Source organism: Parus major, chromosome 1A (genome assembly GCF_001522545.3).
Source record: "Parus major isolate Abel chromosome 1A, Parus_major1.1, whole genome shotgun sequence".
NCBI classification, from domain to species: domain Eukaryota; kingdom Metazoa; phylum Chordata; class Aves; order Passeriformes; family Paridae; genus Parus; species Parus major.
In genome coordinates, this window is record NC_031773.1 from 47,490,215 (window position 1) to 47,512,986 (window position 22,772).

Sequence of the window (22,772 nt, forward strand, 5' to 3'; positions counted from 1 at the left end):
TCTGGAAAGCCCAGGGAAGTCTCCACTGCCAAGTCTGACAATATCAGCTCACAGTATTCTTGGAGCAAATAGGCTCAAACTGCTGCCTCTGATCATGATAAGACACTGCAACACCAAGCACAAGGCTGATTTTTTTTTTAAATGGCCAAGTACACTGTAAACTGAAATGATTCTATGATTCTTCCTCACTTACAGGAGTAAGTCTCTGCAGCATCCACAGTCTTCTGCAGCAATGTGGATGGGACAACAGAATGCTAGACTCACAGCTTTTTTGACAAGAAAAGGGACATTTAAGCTCTTATAAAACTTCCTCAACATATAAGTTATCATCCTTCTTAAAGTTTTTAAATCAATTAGAAGAAAACACATACGTTGATCAAGAACCGTGGAGTAGTTATATTTGTTTTAAAATGTAATCTGATCACTGAGGTCAAAAAAGTTGGTTCACCTGCTAAATCCTTGTTACAAAATTTTTTGAAGATGACAAAGCAGTATGATTTGTACAGAAAACAGATCAGTCTGAAACTGTTACTAGAATTAAAAACATCTTTTCATGAAGGCCAAGACTCTCTAAATACAAGATGCCGAAATCGAAATGCTCTCTTCTACACAAAGAAACGTTGGAAACATTAAAGATTAGAAAACTTCACACAAAACACTGTAAGATATGCTGTCTAAATTTGATGTTACCCTATAGATTGTGTAAAATTTTCAGGGAATGTAACTTCCTCCATTAAACAGCCTTTTAAATGTAACCAATATAAGGAAGTTTATGCATGAGCTTTACCAAACAGTAAACATGCTAACTACTTAATAAGGAGAAATTGCTCACCCAGAAGGCCAGATTATCTCATTATGAAGAACACAGATCTGGTGCATTTTTCTTCCACACTCTATACATTCAACAAATCTGTACGAGGCAGAAAAAGGCAAAGGGAAGCAAAGGTTAGTAGTAATACTGCTTGCTTGTATATTTTGTAATATTTTATTCAAGCACTTCTAGCATTTAGGCTTTTGAGTCTGTTTAACACAGAGAGCACATGTACGCTGAGAACAGAATAAATTAAGAACCTGCCAGCTCATGTCAGGGAGACTATGCAAGGACACAATTACCATTTGCTTGTATTACCACTATCCACTCCTTTTTTTTTCAAGTAAAGCCCTTTTAAGGATAAAATCCGTAAACTGCTTGTTGCTATGAAGAGTAGAGGAAAATGGATTCACACATGTCAGAAAGGAAGAACCAGGTGAAATACTTGGCTGTTAGTTGCCCCACTATGCTTGAACCCTGCGGTATATTACAACTATACTGCAGAAAGGTGGGAAGAACACAGAAGCAAATACCTAAGTCACTTTCAGAAGATCGGCAGAGATTTAAGAACAGCTGAGACAAGTCATATGGTTTAATTCCCAGATGTTGGTGAATATAATTCTCCAAAATATCTAAGGTTGCTTCAGGTATTGGGACAATCTGACTCCTTTTGAACATGCCTGTCTAAAAGCTTGAGACTTTGAATGAATAGCTGTTATCTATGTAGAGCATGTGGTATCACACTAAGTTAGGCTTATATTCTATGTTCACTTTAACAAAGAGAAAGAAAATTTATGAATCAAGCTACTATTCTCTCCTTCCCACAGCCCTTGTAAAACAGAAGAACTGGCTGACCCTTGTGCCTTTAGAAGGATGGTGTGGGAACAATAAATATCCTTTTTGCTCATTCATTTGAGAACTGATGTTTGCAAAATAGCAGCATAGGTGTATGATGCAGGACCATGTAAAGCAGCTTCAAAAAATGGCTCAAGAATATAAAGAAAAGCAAAAGCAGCTGAGTCACCATAATCTTAATGCAACAGAATTACTACAGTTCTGCTTTCAGAGCAGTAGAGAACGGGCTGATTCAAAATATAGCAACTTTTCCTTCTACTACAGCTGCCTGTAAAATGCAGCAACTAGAAATGCCAAAGGCACTGAGAGCTACTGCCAAATGACTCAAATCAGTTCTGAGACTTGAGCATTTGCCACAACAAAGTTTCAAAGCAGAGGTGTCTGCATTCATTCTTCTGTAGAATCCACATGCAAGACAACAAAATGGAGTCATTTCAGCCCAGACATTCAGTGTTACGTATTTCTCAAGCACAGCCATGGTGGTTTGGGTTCTCAGCACTGAATGCCAGATCTGCTGATTACTGAGAGCCCCTACCAACTAACAGAGCTACATGAAATTGGAAAACATTCAAAGACAAAGCTGATGGTGAATGAATAACATGTATCTTACAAAGTATTTATAATAAAATGAAACTCATTCAAAGAGGGACAGCAATACTTACAGCTCAGGATCCAGTGTATCATTTTTCCTTTTTGAAAACTGTTCTTTGTTTATCGTGCTATGGAGAAACAGGCAATAAAACTCAGTTTTAACACAAGACAACAAACATCCATGCAATACCACACCTATCCACAAACCAAGACAAAACTTACAAGCAGAATTTTTAAACACTCACTGGCACTACAAGGAAAGTAGTTGTATTTTACAGTGACAGACAACTGAAGTGTACGCCATTCCACTTTGTCTGTGGAAGACATTACTTTTCTCTTGTGGAGAACATTGCTCCCATATCCAGTTTTACTACAGGATAAATATTAAAGCTTGCTGACAATTCAAGTTTTGATAGGTCTGATCAGTATTTAATGGTGAAAAGACTACTTGATATGCCTCTCATGTTCTGCAGGCAGAGAATTCCAATTATCTTTGATTACTGAGAAAGGTAGGTTATCTTTTTTCAGATTCCCCTAACCCTCCTCCTACATCAATTTCAAAGGAAAAATTTCAGCTTCCAAACCCTGCAACCCCAGCCCAGCCACTACTATACATTATCTATACCTTCTCTACATAATTTTCAAGGCCTAAAATTCCATCTTTTTGACAGTGAGGTCCCAAGTATCTTTTAAACGACCTGGTTCAGAACATACAAGAACACTCGAATCTGTGAGAACTTGCCCCAAAGAGTGTTCTCCATAACATGAGATCAGTATGTCCCTCTCTCAAATGTAATGACAGACTCCAATTTGCATGAGATTAATTAACCTTCCTCTCATTCTCCTCTTATTTCAGTGTTTATTCTTAATACTTAAAGCTCCTTATAAAATAAATAATGAAGTTAAAAATCTCAATTATCTCAAACTATTCTTATAATAAGGTGCAGGGAGCTTAAACAGGACCCACCATGTATGTTCCTATGATGTACTCTATGACTCTAGAACGATTAAACTTTGGATTTTTGCTTCTACTAGAATAGCAATCCATTTATCCACAGGGATGTGACCTGGCCCATTGTCCTGACCAGTATACAACATTGTTTCTTCCTTTTTCCTTCCAGAAAGGTAGAACACAGAATCCTAGGATGGTTTGGACTGGCAGGGACATTAAGAGATCATCACCCCCTGCCACTGTCAGGGACACCTTCCACTAGACCAGGTTGCTCAAAGTTCCATCCAACCTGTCATTAAATACTTCTAGTGATGGGGCATTCAGAACCTCTTTGTGCCATCTGTTCCACTGCCTCACCACCCTCAGAGTGAATAACTTCTTCCTTGTATCTAATCTCAATCTACCCCCTTTCAGTACACTTACATCATCCCAAGCCCAGATACTTCTAGTACTGTTCTGTATGTATCCATTAGTGCATCCAGGATCTGGTTCCAAATGAAATTTAACTCAGCTTGTCCAATTACCAACTTCAGGAACTCTCCCTCTGGCTTCAGACCTTCCTGAATTCCTCATTTTTCTCTACCTGGTTGTTGCACTGCCTTTCTGCAAAGGGATTTCTTGAATAGCTCAAAGAGTAACTGCTTGGCACTCGTTTGTCCCTCAAGGGTTCCGTAGTCTCCAAAAATTCTGTTTCAAGATTTTTTGTGAGGGGAGGTATGAGGAGGATACAGCAAAATGAGAGGCTGCCTCAACAGTTTGCCACTAACATGGTAAAATCCATGCACAGCCTTTTATTGTGTCCTCAACAACTGCACAGTATTTCTTGTAGGCAGATGGCATTCCAGTAGCGAAATGTTTGTATGGCAAAAGGAGGTTGCCTGCTTCTAATTTGGATGAAAAACAACCTGATGTTGAATACAAGTTTAATAGCATAGCTAGGGTATAAAGAAAACAGTACATTTGACATTTCAAGCTATGTCTGTCACACACTTGCCTGCAGGCTTGGTTATTTTTCTGCAGTTGAATACGTCCACTTTTTTTTCAGGGAAAAAGCCATTTTCTTCTTTCCCTTCTATTGATACAGTTGCAATTTTTAAGCACTAACTGCTTATTTTTCACTAGTTCAGCCAGTCCAGGTTTTGAAGATGAGCACAAGTCCAGGCTTTTCTGAAGGATCTATCATCCACCTTCTACTAGCCTCAAAACCTACAGCTGAACGCCCCCTTCCCTACAGAAAGCATTGTAGGCCAAGACACGGGTCACAAAAGCACAGCCCAAGCAAGCACAAGTAACTCACGTTTGAGGTTGTGATGGGTCATCTCCCAGAGAAACGCTCTCCCCTTGGATTTCGTTGAAGCACTTCTCACAGAAATGATACCTGTCAGCAAGAAGGCCATATTTGGGTGAACTGCTCCGTCCACACAACACAGCCCAAGTCAAGCAACGGAGCCACCAATCACAGCAGGCCAAGGAAGGGACAGGAGCAGAGAGCAGGTCATCAACGGCGACAAGGATATTCAATGATGCAGATTTATGGGCCCCACATTGTGTTTGGTTGGTTTGGTTTTTTGGTTTGGATTTTTTTTTTGCGCAATCAAAGCCAAGTGCAGACAATGACAAGCATGAAGGAGAAATTAAAAAAATAACACACACACAAACAAATAAATGGGGGTTTGCAGGACAAAAACAAAAACATAGAAGCAAGACAAGACAACACAAAGCAGAAAGCCAAGGCAAAGCACAGATTAGCATTAAATCTCTCAAATGGGTTCACAAGCAGCAAACGATAAAAACAAATTAAACAAGAGTATTCCATTTTAGCATACCCATACCCTCTTCATTTTAATAATCCATGCCACGTACAGCAAAGAATTAAAATGAGACAGGGAAAGAGCAGAAAGAAGGAGGAACTGCTACTCTGACTTGTACATCAGCACAGCAGTTCTGTTGGGAGGAGGATCTGCAGGAGATCAATGGAAGAGAGGTAGTCTTCCATCTTAAATGTATAAATGCTGAAAGGTCACAGAATTCTCTCCCAGTTGAAAGGGAAAGCTAAATATTAAAACTTTAGGAACAATAAAATCTGTCCTCAGAATTCTTACAGACTAATAGAACTGTCAAACTGCATGTTAACTAACATTAACTAGACACATAATGCTCTACATGGATATGACTCTGCCATAGCCCAGTCTGCACACAGAACAGTCCAGCCATCACTACAGCAAGCATTATAGAGAAAGATTTTATTTGTACTTCAATAAAATAAGAGATTAATTCAAGATTACACCCTAGCCTTCAAAAAAGGTCTAAAGCTGTGTCTTCTCCATTATAAGGCATGTTAATTGAGTGCACAAGACAGCTAAAAATAGAAATAAAAATATTCAAACAAGTTCATTATAAAGCCACACTAATCTGTGTTATTAGCAACTGTCAGGCTAAAAAGACAGGTCTCAACCTCCTTTCTCAGTTTTCATCTGAGATAAAGCAGAGAACAGTACTTCTGGAATTATACATTTCAATCTATAGATAAGATGCATCTGTACATATGATGCAATCTACAAATCACACATAGGCACCTGTTGAATGCAGACATTCCCTTCTAACATTTGAAAACATGTCAAATGTCAGATTTCTGAGCAAGTCTTTCAGTTCCTCTAGTACTTGCCCATGGACAAACATAAGCAGAAGATACTGACATGACAAGCTCTACACTACATACAAGTCTAACACTACAATAGCTATTGTAGGGTATTACAGGACTAAAAAAGTAGGAGAAATTTCAAAATCACCATTTGCTGCTATAAACCTTTATAAAGCTTTAAAAGGTTAAGATATAACTTGTATAATCTTTGATTGTTTTTATCAGACCAGGTGCTTAAGGAAGTTACAAATCTTGGAAAATTTGCTTTGAGGTAAAATCATCCATGTTTTTGTCATTCTGGTTTGTTTTGGGGCTGGTTTTTCTGTTTGTTTGAGGTTTTTGAATGAATGGAGAGCAGGAACTAAATAAATTGATGGATCTTGGAGTTAAGCAGTTCTCTGCTCTAATAGGTGCATTCTGGTGACAGGCAAGGGAATATGGGAATGTTAAAGCGTGTGTTTGCCTGCTTTTTCCTGCCTCACTTCCTCAGCTGTCAGTTTACTAGCAAGAAACTTCCTTCCAGAAGTCAAGTTTAAATCCTTTAATAAATTTCAAGTAAAAAATGTACTCAAAAGAGCTGTAGAAGGGACAGCATTTTACAGAGCTACTGATAGCTACTGCCAAAACAATTCCCTTTAGGAAACTTTGTAAGAAAAAGCAAGCATCAATCTGCTGAAGATCTGAATACACAGATCTTCCAGTTAAGATGTGCAATACAAAGGTAAGTTTGCTCTTCAGCGTTAACATCACAAGAAAAACCAAGACTTGCCAAAACCAATATGTATTATGAGCATTAATACACTTTCTGCATAGTTTACTCAGTGTTCTGCACGAAAAATACTGCTGCACAGTAAGAAGCAAAGGCAATAGACTTGTATTATGATTTGTAGGTAACTGAACATTTAATTAACTGCAGGATCAAAATGTAATAAAACATCACATTTCTGCAAACAAAGGAGGGAAGAACAAAGGCTGCAGTGAACTTTTGCTCAAAGAAATCATTATTAACACACAAGGCAAACTATTCAAGAGCACTTCCAGCAAAAATTTTTTATCTTAAAACATAAAGGTGTGCACATATAAAGAGGGTGTCTATGTAAATACATGCATGCCTATAACAGATTGATTGCAGCATGCACAAAATTGCACCAACTGAGTTTTCCTTACCTGTTCTGGTAACTGTAGTAAGTGGCATCTCGAGGGATCGTGCATAGCTGTTTGCCATAGCAACACAAAGTCTGTGGCGAGAACTCCAACTGCAAAGAGGAATGGGTCGTCTTAGTACTCACACATTTTCACTTGCTCTCTGTGGGAAGCAAGTGTAACCCAGACAGTGAACACTTCCACCTTACTCTGCGCACAGATCTCTCTGTACAGCAAAGTGTACGCACTGCTAGTCACAGAAGACATTAGGTGGGCTGTTATTTTCAAGTTAACTCTTCTCCAAAGACAGAAAGCACATCAAAACAAGGGAAACAGAATTTCAATATACAGTGAAATACAGAACTTCTGAAGTCATAAAATCATGTCTATTAAATTTGCAATAGCAAACGTTTGTCCTAATCAAAATAAGCCTTCTGTTGCAGGCTTTTTTTCCCCTCAAGGGGAGAGATTAATCCATTTACCTTTAAATAGATTATTTAAAGACCAGATAGAATTAGAAGACCCACAAAATGCTCAAATTCAGATTACTCAGGATTGCTAAATCCTGGTAAACTTTGGAAATTTTGGACCCACCATAACTGATAACTGCAACCGCTATATTTCCCCCCTTCGATTCAAGGAAGCAAGCAACAGACTAAAGATATTTACTTTCTTACCTTTCTTCCACAGCAATAACCAAGGCTCTGCATAACTGGGTCAATTTCTTGCTCAAACACCTCTGCCAGTTTGGAACAGTACTTGTACACCCGGGATGTTTTGCGGTTATACAACCAGGCATTATTGAACATGAGCCAGATGTCATCTACATACTGCCACGGTTCCTGATACTGTCCTGTGTCCAGCTTTCTCTTGATAGTAGAAAGATCCATGGGGTTCTTCACTATGTCAAAATAATCCTGGCAAGAAAACACAGCACATCAAAACCCTCCTAGAGAACTGTGTTGTGACATGAGAGCATGCGCATTCTCAGCGTACAAAGTCCTCTATCAAGAAAAACAGGTTCCTCCCTAACTTGATTGTCAAACTACTTGTGACACACAGAATGCAATCTCTAAGTAATAGCATATAATTCCCCAGTGCTTTCTTTTCATTATTCCTCTATTTCCCAGTGCTGTTGCTCATTCACAACTAATGAAATCAAGTCACTCTAATTTTAATCAACAAAACAAGTATTACAAATAGTAGAAAATGCCAATATTTTTGCAGCCATTGTGATCCAAAGATATACACAAAAACATTAATATAAAGCAACTGTTTCCAGTAGCCCAGAAAACCTAACAAAAATAAAAATCTTTATTCTACAATAAAACTTATCATGTCTCCTCTAAAGAATGCCTTTTTCCAATCCACCATTGATACAGTGCAACATCTACAAAAGTCTGCAGAATGACAGTCAATTGAAAGCTTGTTAAAAATATTAGCAAGTGTATAATTGCTTGTAATACAGCAGGTCTTGAAGTTTCCTAGTATCTGCCTTAAAAAAAAACCCACACTAACAGCAAATCAAAACTCTTTCAGGCAAAAAACGTTGTCTGAAGCACCTAAAAATGACTTCTACATCTGTGTATTTGTTTATATTTTGTGAACTTGTGTGGTCAGTTCAGAGACTATAAAAACACAGATCCTTGAATGATAATTGTCTTCTCAAGACAATTCTAAAACAAGCAGAAAATTTAATCTAAAGAAACCTCTAACTTAAATTGTTTCTTCTTTTCCTATAACAGATAATAATCATTGATGGATATTTTAAAGTGGGTTTGATCTGTATAATTTCCCACATCTTCAGACAAGATTTATACATGATGAGAAACACCTATGAAATTCAGCAATGAGAGCATCACAACATGAAGCAACTACCATAAAAAGGCCATACAGCACTGGGGTTCTGTTGGTAAATCATTCCAGTGCATGCTACATCTGGCTTATTTAGTAAAAGGAACAGAGAACCAAACAAACTTTCCTAAGTCAGACCTTGTATGTTCCACCGGCAAAGTTAAACCTCCCCAAACACATCAATATGAAGACATTAACAAGACAGACGTAAGCTGTTCTCAAACAGGTATGTCAAAATACAGTAGTTTTGAATTAAAACCAGGAAATTATTTTGCTAAGACACTCACAGGAATTCCTAGTAGCTGGGGATCCACAGGCTGTCGAAATGGAAGAGACTCCGGATCCTGACGGTAAAGTGCCTCCAGTGTTGGCATAAGCGCCTGCCGCAACTCTTCTGGCTTGAAAACTTTGGAAAACAACCACATTAGAAAGATAGCAGAAACAGCCAGAAGGAAGAAACCTGCTAGAAAGTGCAATGTCTGTGGAAAAAGACAGACAGACGATGGGTTTAAGGTACTTAGCACGGTTTGTTTATCCTCTAAAACACTGAGTCGCGAGGAGGATATTAAAATGATCACCTGAAGAAAAGGTGATCATAAGACGACATTGATGAGTAGAGATGGTTCACATTCCAGATACATCCCCTCTCAGAGGCCCCGAGAAAAAAAATTGTCTAGAGAATCTGTAACTCAGTATTTCAAATCTCCATTGTATTGACAATTTTACTACGGCTTAGTGTCTAATTCTAAAGGCTTAAAGAACTTGCCCAAAGCCAATTATAAGCACATGTATTATTAGATATTTTTGTCCAAAAGCCACAAAGAACAATCCATATAAGTACCACATAATCCACTAAGTACCAAAAAGGAAAGCCCAGGGTTTTTTTCCCTGCAGAGATTTCTCTAGGGAGATTCAGTGAATTTAAGTAAAAACAGTCTTTCTGCTTACTTTTTTTCTTAGACTGCCCAGCTGCTGGAGAAGACTGAGTTGCTGGAGTAGTAGGTCTTTCTTCCCCCTCTGGTACTTCAGTCTTCATTTCAGGTTTCTTCTCTTCTTGCTCCATTGGGTCTGGTTTACATTCCTCCACAACTGGTTCTACTTTAACCTGGAAAGCAGATTGAAACCTGTCACTTAAATCTCTTGGGAGGCCACCCATGTACACTTCTGTCCTTTAAACCTATCTGTCACACTGCCCACCCACTCTTCTATCTCCTTTGTAGTCAAAACTCGCCTAAAACTTGAGAAAATGTGTTAGAATGCATCTTTAAACACTGCGGTAGTAGCAATGACGAGCTGCTAACGAGTTCTGATCTGCAAGCAGACACATGGGTACCTCTTCAGGCAGTTCTAACAGCCTCTCATTCAGCAGAGCTGCCAGGATGATTCGACTGGCAGCCACACTCCTGGCTGTCCTCGGTGACAAGTTGTCAAAGCCCAGTAAAGCATCCCACACCACGTACATATAGAATCATTTAGGTTGGAAAAGACCTTTAAGTCCAGTATTAACATGGCACTGACCAGTCCACTGCTATGCCACATCCTAAAGTGCCACATCTACATATCATCTAAATACCTCCATGAATGGTGACTCAACCACTTCAATGGGCAGCCTGTTCCAATGCTTGGTAACCCTTTCAAGTGAACAAACTTTTCCTAATATCCAACCTAAACCTTCCCTGGCACAACCTGAAGCCATTTCCCCTCATCCTAGTATCTGCTATTTTAACATCTGTAGAACTGACTCGAGTGCATTCTCACTCACTGGTATTTTTATATATAAAAGCTGGCATTTACCAAAGAGAAGCTTCATAGTAACCACATTATAATGGCCTTCCTGTGGCCACTGACTTCTACCACAATTCCACCAGAAAACACAAACTTTTCTTTAGGAATAAGACAAAATACAACAATCAAAACTGCAGCAGCAGCAGGTAGCACCTACAGCTCTCGCTGAATTCTGGAAGGAATGACAAAGCATCCAGCAGTAATAGATGAAGGTATTCTACCCAAAATCTGATCAGGACCAAAAACCTCACCTCAGGTTTCTCCTCCATTTGCATTTCTGTTTGTTCTGGTTCCCCTTCATCTGTTTTAATCTCCATTTTCACTTCCTGCAAGGGTGGCTGCTGCTGCTCTGGAACAGTCTGCTGAGAGTTCACCTCTGTGCTGCTGGTGGATGGGGGGTTGGATACCTGCCCATCAATGCTCACAGCTGGCTGTGAAAGCTGAGGGAACAAAACATTACAAACAGGCTTCTAATGAACCTATTTTTCTTTCCTAATCTATGTTTTACCTATGCCACATTTCCACTGAGTTTAAAAGCACTCCAGCCCTTCTAATTGCTCTCCCTGAAGAATATAGTGTCCCCCAACCTCAACTAGTGGAAAATATGTATCAGAGGCATGCACTAGGCGGCCTTGTCTATAGAAAATGACATTGTTTCCCCTAATGTATAAGCCCTATGCATACATATATGTAACCAAAACCATCATCCATGTTTCAAAAAACGTGCAAGAATTCTGTAGAATACTTCCTCTCTGGAAACAACAAATAATCTACAGACTTGTCTTGATGGAAAAAGTTTACTCCCCACATACAAAAAACACCGTGTTTTAATATTAAATATGCCATGAGCACACAGTTGAAAATTAAACCTTACACACACACATTTGCAGGGAAAGCACAATTAAAGTATTTCCTTACAGGTGTTGTGGGGTGTTGAGGTTGCAGCGGTGCTGTTGGTGTGGGAACAGACGCAGTCGTGCTCTGCTGTGACAAGGGCTGCTGCTGCTGCTCTGCAGAAGGGGTAACTGGAACTGGAGGCTGGACTTGTGGAGGCAGCTGTGCCTGCGGAGGCGTTGGAGTCTGCCTTTGAGGGGGGTGCATAGTTTGGGACTGCGGTCCAGGTGGCATTGCCTGAGGAGCAGGTGTGGGGGCAGTGGTGGCAGCAGCTGCTGCCGCCTGCTGTTGCTGTGATCCCAAGCCTGGGGGCGTGTGGTGAGGTGTTGGGGTTCGGCTAGGTACCGGAGAAGGAGAATTTTGGTGCATGGGAGGCTGTGGAAGAGGTGGGCAGTGAATATGGCTCCCTTGAGAACCTGGAGCCATTGCAGGAGAGTTGACAGGACAGGAAGCGCTGGTCATTTGTGCCTGTGGGAAAACAGGTACACATTTGAAATTATTTGAAATACAAAAGCAAGATAAATTACTGTCAAATATTTGCTTTCCCACAGCATACTTTAAAAAAATGTGACAAACCATCTGCTTCACTTTTAAAAACTCTTTCAAAAAGCAGAAATGGTCTACTTGATTTATTTTGTTCTGTGCAAAAATAAGTCTATTTTATAATTTATTCATCTCTCTTAGAGAAGTTTCAATAGAATAACATACTTGCTGATAAACTTAGAAGAATGGCACACCTACATTCCCGGTTTGCAAAACATTTCTTTCTAAAACTGCAGATTTGTACATCCTGGATATGGGACAATACACCACAGTGAAAAACTGCATTCAAATACACTTAGTGTGCCCATGCCTCCACCCCCAAGATTAGAAACTGAATTTATCATCACAAATAAGTACAGCTGTAACTCTACCATTATAAAATTACAAAAAAAAAAAGTATTGGTCAAGATAAAAAACTGTAACTCCACAATAATCTTGCCTGCAAACTAGGAAGAAGCATCAATGAGAAGCAAACTGACGTTCCCTACTTCTTCCTGGCCTGAAAGGTTCTTGCTGAAAAGGGAGAGGGAGAGGACAGAAAGGAAACTGCTAGACTGTAAGTTCAGATCTTCAGTAGTGATAACCCTCCTAATCCCCCAAAGTCAGCAGCACACAGGCCTGGATAGACATGCCTTTTTATGACTTATTCTGCCACCTCTTAACTTCTCAGGCTCTGTTACTTTGCTGTTCAGCAAGAGAATCTTAACTACTGCATGCTGAGTCACAATTTCTTCTTTGCTCCATAAAAATAAACCTAAAACAATTCCTCTCTAACACTTAAAGCCCAAGAACAAGTCAACAATATTTCACCCTTGCCGTTCCCAGTGCTACACCAGGAATGGAAAAGTCTCAATATATGAATTTGGCTGACTATAATTCCAAAAGTCTCTCAAGGAAACAAGTTTATCTCCATTACTACAAACTGAACAATCATAACCAGTATATGACAAAGGTCACTGACAGTACTTCAAGAAATCAGAAACTTACTTGAGATACTGGTGTCTGATTGCCAGGCTGAGTCATAGGCATGCTCGCTGCATTCATTCCCGGGGAAGAAGCAGGGAACTGAGTCTGTTGTAGAAATTGATTCTGACCAGAAGGCTGGCCAACTCCTGGTTGCTGCATACGTGAAGGAAATCCCATCTGGTGAAAAAAAAGCAACTCATTTCACACAATATGCATACACCTTCATAACATTTTACAAAAAAAAAAACCCCAAAAACCCCAAAAACAAACCCAAAAAACTTTTATCAATCAGAAATTGATGCTTGCCATATAAATGTAGGATACAACATGAAAAGCCTGCTTATAGCTCCTTTCAAAAGACACAATTTATGATGATTTCAAAAGCAAAGTAAAAGGATATTGATTTCAGATTGGGACTGTGGCTTAAGATTTACTTTGGTTCCTTGTTTTAAGAATGCAATAAAAAGCCACTTCAACTAAATTTTTAGGCAAGTCTTACCACAAAGATCTAAAGATTTACTATATATTGGGCAGATTTTAAAGCAGAAGCAAAAGACAGAAACCAAAGGGCCAAGAGAATGAAGAAGTGATGCTTGATTTATTTTCAAATTTCTTTTATTTATTGATTTTAAGGAAACCACAGACAAAAGAAGCCAACCTGTGAACTCAACCCTAGAGGGAAGGCGCACTGACCTGGTTCATTGCCCCGGCCTGACTTAGCTGTCCAGGGTGCTGAAGAGGAGGGGTTTGTCGGGGTCCCATCGGTGACAGCTGCATGTTCATCTGGCCAAACTGATTCATTCCTGCGAGTTTGTGCCAAAAAAACATGTGTAAACAAAGGTCTAACATCTTCTTTAAGCATCATTCAACATTTGGAGAAGAAATGCTGTTTCTTTCTAATTTTGCTTTCTAGCAACCAGCTTTCAATCAAATATTGCCTTGTATTAACTAGTTATGTGGAATTATTTTAAATATAGTGCTCAAGCTACCTATTCTTTCAGAATACAGATCAGCTTTCCCCCCCTCAAGACATCTGTTTCCACTGTTATTAAAACTCATTAAGTTTGAGAACTACTGTAACACATGACAAATACTGATTGTCACACCTGCTGTTGAAGATAAACTTTCCACAGAAAGCTGCATTATCATAATTACATATTAGAAATTCACTTATTTTATCTCAAACTGTATCTTAACTTCAAGTACTTTGCATGCTGGTTTGTAACACATCTTGAATGTATAGCAAAGGTTCTGCCCCTTTTTTCTGAGTAATAATTCTCACCACATTCCCTCTGCCACCAACATGCCCTCACCTGAGTTGGCTGGGCTCACCATGTTTGACTGATCCCACAGTCCTATGCACACATGAGCAGAAATTCCAAAAGCATCAAGCTCTTTATTTAATGAAGCAAGCAGCTAATGTGCAGCTCAAAATCACAAGATGAAATGCTACTAGAGATAGTATTTTGTATTTATTATATAGTTATGTAAGAATTATGCTATATAGATAGCTATTTTTCTTAATCAAATGTAAAAACTGCACATGATACAAGATCTCTGATGCTTCAGTAAGAGCTATCCAAATCCAAGATTCCTTCAAAAATCACAGTAGCAAATTTTCTTCAAGTATTTACCTGGCTGTGCCTGCATGCGATTCATCATCTGGTTTGGCACATTGGCACGTATCAGGGTTGGGTCGGGAAGAGGACCATCTGGGAAAAAAGACATTGAAATAAGATAGTGTTATTCAGAAGACCACCAGGATTTATCCACCAAACACTTTATTGAGAATTACACATTAAAACTCATGTACAAAGAAAGTAAATGTATTCAGTAACTAAACATTATTAAAGAGTCCTCAAAGTGTGAGGCAAACTCAAGAACCTCCTTGAAAATAGAAGTACATCCCAGTGACAGAAATATCCTCTGACTTAGAATCAGCTTTCAGCCACTGGGGACAAATTTGAAGCATGTAATCAAGGTACAACAATAAACAGTAGCTCACAATCAAGTCAGGTACCCATGAAAGCTAAATGGTCACCAGGCTACTGAAATAACAGTACAGGATTTCTCACACCAGGTAATCAGTGACCCAAAGGTTCTTACTTGCAGACATTCCTGGCTGTGGCTGTCCCATATTGGGCCCTTGATTCATAGGAGCTTGTGGCATGCCTGGAGCATTTGGGATCATATTTTGTTTTTGCAGCCTGGTTCTTCGTTTCTCCTCCAGCTCCTTCTGAATCTTGTAGATCTTCTCTGCTAGCAAGTGATAGTACTCAGCCTGTTGTGGAGGAATAAAAGCCAAGGAAGGAGATGAGACACACATTAAGAAAAGGCAACTGGTCCCAGTGATTCGAACTCGCAAAGCGACCTTACAGACACATTTTGGCTTGGGGTCGGAGGTGGTCTTCCCCTTTGCAGGGACTGTCAGACAGACAGGAGGGGCAAAAGGGGCACTGCTAAGGGCACTGTTCTCAACTATTAGAACACCAGATATTTCTCTTCTTGTGTCCAACACTTCTCTGGGACAATCACAGTGAAGGGCTTCAACACTGCTTTTAGGGGACTATGACAAGTCTCAGGCACAGTACATCTCAACTCCTGGCACACCCAGGCAGCAGCCTTCAACTGGCTAGTTCCTAGACTCCATCCAGCAGCCCCTAAACATTTGTTTCCTGAGCCTGGGAGTCCCTATTCCTCTTCCTCCCCAGTCACTACAGGATCAAGGTAGAAATACACACAACCAGACAACAGGGGATGGCATCTCACCCTGCTGTTTGCTGATTCATACATGTCCCCTTCCACTTTCCGAGCATATGCCACCAGATTCTCCATACGTCGATCCTTCAGTGCTGCAGGGTCAGGAGTAGGAAATATGGCTTGGACTCTGAGTAGGAAGGAAAAAATATTAAAGAAATGCATGCAAGTGATTAGAATGTTCCCAGAACAGCATTAAACCCAGTGGTTTGAACACAAAGCAGCAAGTAAACCTGCTGACAGACTGCAGCTACTGCTACTCCTCCAGGGGCAGTAGATGCTGTAGATGGCTTGAGCATGGAGTGGGAAACTTCCAAGACAACAGTCCCAAACCAGCACAGCTTCATCTTTTGGGCTTCTGCTTTCCCTTCTCATGCATCCTGACAAAATTCACCCCCTGGCCTTCTAGTTTTGCAAGTCAGGCTTCTTTCTGCAACCCCTTCTGCAACCCCTCTGCCTCCAATACACCTCAGCTCTGGGGCAGCAGCTCACCTAACAGGAGGTTGTTTTGATATTAGCTACTCACAATTTGTGAACAAGGTGGTTTCGGAGATCCTGAGTAATGTCTTCATGCCACTGCTTTCGAATTCCAGTATTGGATGGTTGAGCTGTTGGCATGGCTCCCAAACTGGCAACATTGGCGCTTTCACTCATCATGGGGCTTCAAAAACAGAGCAAGAATTGAGTGCAAAAGTCTAGCCCCAGCTTAATCATCTTACAGTCATAGCCTCTTTTAGAATAATGTTAGGACAAAGTGCTAGTTCAGCCATTCCCTAATCAATGGACAAACTGCAGAAATAGCTGCACACACACACACCAAACAACGCCATGAAACAGTACATGCTGTTCTACCCAAGGACTTGGAAAACTGCAACAGAAGCTGCAAAATCCAAAGGGAGAGATAGCCATCAATGGCATTTACTCTACTGTTTATGCAAGAAGTGCCATGAGAGCAAAACAAAATCACTGGGGTACAAAGGATTCAACTTACTTTTGAGAATTCATGGTTGAATGTAACATTGAGTCAGGCAGCAGATTAGGGGGTTGGACCCCTACTCCTCCATTCACTCCCATTGGATTTGCACCTAGAAAATAGAAGAGTACAGAAAAAATTAAGAGCCCATTTACCACACAAAATCAGTAACTCTTAATAATCAATAACAAGGGTTTCGACTTTCAAGTACTTGGACTTTTGTGAAAGGAATTTAATTACCTATTGTTCTCTTCACCCTCTATCTTTTACAAACTTAGAAAAAGCCTTAGGCACAACACTGGTGACCTCCAAGTGAAGCATTAACCCCATTACTCCTCTGCACATCCTCCTGAACTTATCAACAAACAAGTGATTTCAATTTGCTGCAAATATTATGTTCTGTGATTCTCTAATGAAAGACTCCAACCACTTTTATTTTTTTGTTTAGAAGCAGTTGGGCTTTTTTTTCATTCAGAGTCTTAGGATATACATTCACAAAGGCTTCAAAAACTTAAACCGTCAGCTACCACCTACATCAGACAAGGTCCCTTCTCACCCACTCCATATTTAATGATCCTACAACTACAAGGTTTGTAAGAAGGAAATCTGACAATCCCTTGCAGGAAACACCTGCAATTTGTTGCATAACAAAATCTGATTTTCTGAATCATACCAAATTTTAATCACCATAAAAATTTCTTATCTTCTTCACAAACTACAGTTACTTCTCAATTAGTAAAGAAAAACTCAGCATATTTCTGTCTCAAGCTTCCAAACAGATCAAGTAGCATGAAACCAAATAGCATAAAAGCCATGACCAAGCTTCACATGTATTTATAACATTTGAATCACACAGAATCTGTATTTCAAGCAAAATTACACACTGCATACAGGAGAAAACCAGAGAAGAAAACCCTATCAAGCCTGATACCTAATATTACAACCAAGTATTTAACAGATTTTTCATAAATCTGTTCCAAATCTCCCTTCCTTTAGTCCTTTTCTTCTTCCCAAATCCACTTCGCCATCTGAAAGCACACTGGCATGCAAGACAGTAGTCAACCTTAACTCTCCCCTTTTCAATTGTCAAAATCCTCCATTTGTTTGAGCTACTGAGGACTGCAGCTTTTCACATAGCAGTCCTCACCAAATCCTGCTGTCTCTCCTAACTAGCCCTGCTGTGTTGTAGGCCATGACCTGGTAATTCCTATCTCACCTGTTGTAATTCCTTCCTTAGCCACCCACTCCTAATAAGGAAGCAAGAGTCAAAAGTCTACACTCTCTATGCATGTCCTTTTTACATTAAGCTGTAGTTCTCCAAACTCCCAATAGTTTTTTCAATCCCATTTCACTGGATTTTCTTAGCAATTGTGCAAAGAATGCCCACTGTTCTGCAAGGAATGCACAGGCAAAACACTGCCTATAAGTAATTACATACATAAAAAAATAGGAATAATTTTGCTTCAGAAAAGACTCTAAGGCACAATAGAAAATAATATTTTAACCTGTTTTAAGACTAAGCTCTCACAACCCTTGCCCTTTCCTCTGTTTTTACACACTGGAAGGTAAAGTTTTAGCAAGTCATGTAATCTATGAGGGCCAGTCATCTCATTAACAAGTCTACTCTACCCAGCAGCCTTTTCCTGAGTAACTCAGGAGCAGCATTCCCTTTGCAAAGTAGCAGTTGGTTTCAGGCTGCAGTCTGTGCATTTCTGCACCAATGTCTCATTCTGCACACAAGCTTGTCATGGGAAGCGTAGGCACGATCACTGCAATCCCATACAAGCTTGTGATAAATCACTACCAGCTCTTCTTTCCTCTTTTCCACTGAAAAAGCCACATCTACTTATGCAATTCAAGCAAACAGCTAAGAGTGAGAAAAAGTCTTGTGATGTAATCTCAAAGCATCAAACTTAGATTTGGTAGTTAAAGATGACTTCATTTGACACCATTGATAGCCAGGTTCCAATTAACTGCACTTTGAATTGAAATTCTTACTTAGTCCTACAATGTTGCTATAAGCCACCTAGACAATTTAGAGCTATGTGAGATCACGTGACAGGATTTGGGGGGATATCAGTTATTTCCTATTTTTCATTTTTTTAAACAAACTTTACGTATCTGAGATACAAATGTAAAATGCTGCACTCTGAGTGACAGGGAAGTACACCTGAATACTAGCATTTCAATGGCTAGTTGAATTTAATATTCAATTTAATTGAATTTAATATTCAATTAAAAACTCCTCAGTAGCCTAAGACTTGCATTACAGTACAATTATAAAGCAGGAAAAGAAAAAAGAAAAAAGCCCAAAAATAAAAAGGGGGGGAAAAAGGGAGGAAAAAAAAAAAAGAAAAAACAAGTATTGGAAAATTATCATTTTTCCAAAGAAACTAGTTTTTCCAGAGAACTTGTTTACCAGGAGAAGGCAGCTGGGCCCTCTAATGTTCCACTCAGTAACTTGCTATTTCAAGTCTAAAATATCGCAAAGCCCTACCTTTTGCAAATTAACTAGCAGTATTAAGCTAGGAGGTCGAGAAAATTTGCATTAGATGTAGCATGGGGAAGTTGCCTGAAGTTTGCATTTTAACACTAACAGATAAACTTACTCATAGGATTCATAGGGCGCAGACCCTGGGGTGACTGTCCCTGTTGCTGATTCTTCACTTGAGCCTGGGGCTGTGTCTGCATCTGGTTCCCTTGATAGGTCAGTCCGAGGGCTGCATAGGCTCTCTCGATGGAGCTGGGGTCTATCTGACTGGTAGTGTTGATGCTGGGCGTTGTCTGCTGCCCCACGCCCACAGAGCCGGTATTGGCAAGTCCTACTGCAGCTCCGCCCAGCAGCGCTGCGAGAGACACACCGAGTTAGTGAGGAGAGCAGAAGGCGGCCAGAGAGGCCCCCCAATATAGGGACAGACAAAGAGTGCACTGGCTGCTCAGAGTTAAAGCATCTCCTTCTGGAAGCATGCAGGGAACAGATCTGAAAAATCTGTCACGAAACAGAGACAAATTTTGACCCAACCAGCCAATCCAACATGTTGTTTTCCCTTTGGGCTGCTCAGAGGAAATCCCACTCTTAAGTATTTAGGACACATCTGCTTGCTTCAAACTGAAAACAGAGGCATACCATGTCACAGAGGCTAAAGGCAGAAATGTACATACAGCTTTCCACCAGCCATTGCAATGCCTTTTCTGTCCTTTTTGGGTTTTTTTAGTTTTCTTAAGCCAAGAAATAGCTCACATTAGTTGTGAGAAGAGCCTAAAACAACATTAAAGTAGGGAGGAAAACATCCCCACACAGGTAACACAGTGACAAAAATCTTGCCAAACATTTTGTCAGGGACATCAAGAGGACACAAAGAGAAAGGGAAAGTGACATCTGATGCAAACAAAGAATGAAGACAGAACCAAGTATCAGGGCTAAAATGACACAATGTGCGTGTGTGTGCACATCTGTCTCCAGAAACTATCCAGCTGGAAGAAGCAGTAATGAAAAGCCAAGCATTTGGTTGAGAGAGCTACGATTTGTTCACCCTTACCACTCTTGATAGAAAAATACAATAAAGTTAGAAAGCTTTCATAAACATTAGCAATCAGAGCCAGAAAAATACTCCGAGATTAAAACAACAGAAAAATCACATTAACATGTTCCCAGGTTTGAGAGCATCACCACTACCATATAGGTGCAAAAAAGTTTAACTCCAAACATGCATTTTATGGTTTATTCAACGTACAGAATTCCCCAGTAGACTTACATTGCTGATTTCTTTTGTCCCCAGCATTTTTGAGAGGCAAACATACAGGACAATCATGTCTTGTACAATTCTTCCAGTGTGAGATGATTTGTCGGGAAGATGCGCAATGTGCCACTGAGAAAAAGAAGGAATGGAAAAGCATTTACAAACTGCTGCCACTCTCTCCACATGGTCGTCACAAACTGGGTAGAGAGTGGCATTTTCTCTCAGGGCACACATCTATACCAACACAAGTCAATAAAGTATTATTTGAAATAGTTCAGCACTAACTAGACCTGAAAATGTAGCCAGACTTCTTCTTGGACTATTGGCTCAACCAAAGCCTACTCCAAAACCCTACATGATACACCCAAGCTTATGTCTCTGGGGCTTGAAGGATAACTCCATCTAGCTCAGGTATCAGGCAGACTGTGCCAAGCAACTGAGATGTTAACTGGCACAATCCAGATGAGCCAAGGCTACCAAAAAGGGAGATTACATTTTAGTAGGACAGAGAGCGATTGCAAGTGCCAGTAGCAGTCAAATTCATGGCTTGGTATTGTTCGGGATTCATCTCTTCAGTTTAAGGAAGACAGGGAGACTCCTATTTGCAGATTCCTGGTTTGTATCTACCTTTTTTTTAAAGGCAGAATCCAAAAGATATTACAGTGAGTTACAAAGTTAAGCAAAAGACTTTTACTCATCTCTTTGTTGTATCTTGTCCCCTCTAACTTCCCTAAACTTTAGAGGCTCAGAAGTTGCTTACAATTCCCCGTCTTAAGCAAGTAAGACAGAATTTCTCGAACTTATTTCCCAAGTCACTCACCAGTCCATCTCTTTCTAGGAGCCCTTCTCCTCCCTCAAACGATGACCTCATATACATAACCACTCCTCCACTTACCTTGGCAAGATTTGCCAGCCTGACAGTGTGTCATGTGGTTCAAGACATTCTTCATGGTTCGGCAATGCGGGAGGTTGCACTGTCGCACCTCCCCGTTGGCCTGTTCTCGACGCTGACACTTGTGAGCATGTAAGAGGAGAACGAGTTGCTGCTGAATGAGTTTGCGCTTTTCTGGATCTGCTGTCGGTGCTCCAGACCCCATTCCTTGAGAAGCTGCTGGCCCCATCCCAGCTTGCTGCACCTGAGGAGCCTGCTGCTGGCCCTGAAGAAGTTGAAAAAGAAATTCCTGCAAATAAATCTATTTTTGAAAATAATTCATCTGGCAAGTAAACAGCAACAGAAGTAGTCCAATAAGAGAAACAACTATTACTACATTCTGTGATTAAGGAAACAGCCCACCTAAGTGTAGTTCTGGAGGACTCACTAAAAATGTCCCTTAGCAACAGTCCTGGCAATTCTCTTGCCAGCCACAATTTCCTCCCCATATCACTCTTAGTCCTAGCTCTTGCTTATCAATGTCCAGCAGACCTTTGCACAGGCTCACAGGTTAATTTGCAGTGCTAGACCAACCAGAAAATATTAATAGCATTTAGATCTCAAATCTCCTAATTTTGGAGGCTAAAAACTTGCTTCCATTCTTGCAGTAATGGAAGAAAACACATTTTAGAATTAATAGGGCTTTCCCTCTCAGTATGTGGTGTCTGAAGTTGACTGCTCCTAGAAAAGGAGAAGGAAAGGGAAGTTCTGTGAAGCTTTTAACCTTTTTCAATCAGCAAACTTGCACACAGGCATTCAAAACAAGCATCTCCTAGTCTCTGCTAGAGATGAAGCACAACTTCAGGATAATCAACACCACAGAACTAATGTCAGGTATGGCAACATCTAGTTTGTCTACTCTGTTACTGTTTATTTGTTCAGAACTCTGTCTTCTTTTCAGGTGACATTTGAGGAATACTCAAATAAGAGAGGCTGAGGTACTCTGTGTTGCCTATATCACTTCATTTCAACAGACTTCAGTTTCTAATTGACTCTCAAAGGTTCTACAGGATGATTCTGGAGATCTCCAGATCTTTAAATCCAGCTACCAGTATTTCTAAACCCCAGTTCTGCCACAGCACCTGACTACCAGCATTAACCCTTCATTTTACAAGGCGACTTCACTACAATTAAGTTGGGCTCTCAGGGTCTGTGCATGCTCCAATATCCAAATATTCACAGCCTGGCATTCTAAACAACAACTGAGACAGCAACAACTTCAAGTTCCTACGTTCAGCTGGGTACCAGTTCAAAAGAGTTATATGCTCTGCACTGAACAAACTTGACAGCTGGGGTTCTGAACAAGTTTTGGCTGCTTTTTTACTGATTCATACAA

The 22,772-nt window shown here is 40.1% G+C and overlaps 1 protein-coding gene across 3 annotated transcripts in view; it reads right to left on the minus strand.

Moving 5' to 3' along the window:
• EP300 (E1A binding protein p300) overlaps window positions 1–22,772 on the minus strand; it is a 60,342-nt gene that overhangs the window by 12,972 nt on the left and 24,598 nt on the right. The window contains exons 4-22 of one of the 3 annotated variants that reach the window (XM_015627519.2): window positions 21,401–21,662; window positions 20,521–20,634; window positions 19,375–19,611; window positions 16,784–16,877; window positions 16,319–16,453; window positions 15,805–15,922; window positions 15,142–15,316; window positions 14,670–14,747; window positions 13,729–13,838; window positions 13,057–13,212; window positions 11,551–11,994; window positions 10,884–11,072; window positions 9,796–9,952; window positions 9,135–9,253; window positions 7,671–7,910; window positions 7,018–7,106; window positions 4,507–4,617; window positions 2,329–2,385; window positions 833–910 (exon numbers count right to left, since the gene is read on the minus strand). In XM_015627519.2, the coding sequence (XP_015483005.1) occupies window positions 833–910; window positions 2,329–2,385; window positions 4,507–4,617; window positions 7,018–7,106; window positions 7,671–7,910; window positions 9,135–9,253; window positions 9,796–9,952; window positions 10,884–11,072; window positions 11,551–11,994; window positions 13,057–13,212; window positions 13,729–13,838; window positions 14,670–14,747; window positions 15,142–15,316; window positions 15,805–15,922; window positions 16,319–16,453; window positions 16,784–16,877; window positions 19,375–19,611; window positions 20,521–20,634; window positions 21,401–21,662 (2,963 nt within the window). The remainder of the gene's footprint in view (window positions 1–832; window positions 911–2,328; window positions 2,386–4,506; window positions 4,618–7,017; window positions 7,107–7,670; window positions 7,911–9,134; window positions 9,254–9,795; window positions 9,953–10,883; window positions 11,073–11,550; window positions 11,995–13,056; window positions 13,213–13,728; window positions 13,839–14,669; window positions 14,748–15,141; window positions 15,317–15,804; window positions 15,923–16,318; window positions 16,454–16,783; window positions 16,878–19,374; window positions 19,612–20,520; window positions 20,635–21,400; window positions 21,663–22,772) is intronic. The other 2 variants (XM_015627521.2, XM_015627522.2) reach the window with 2 other exon arrangements.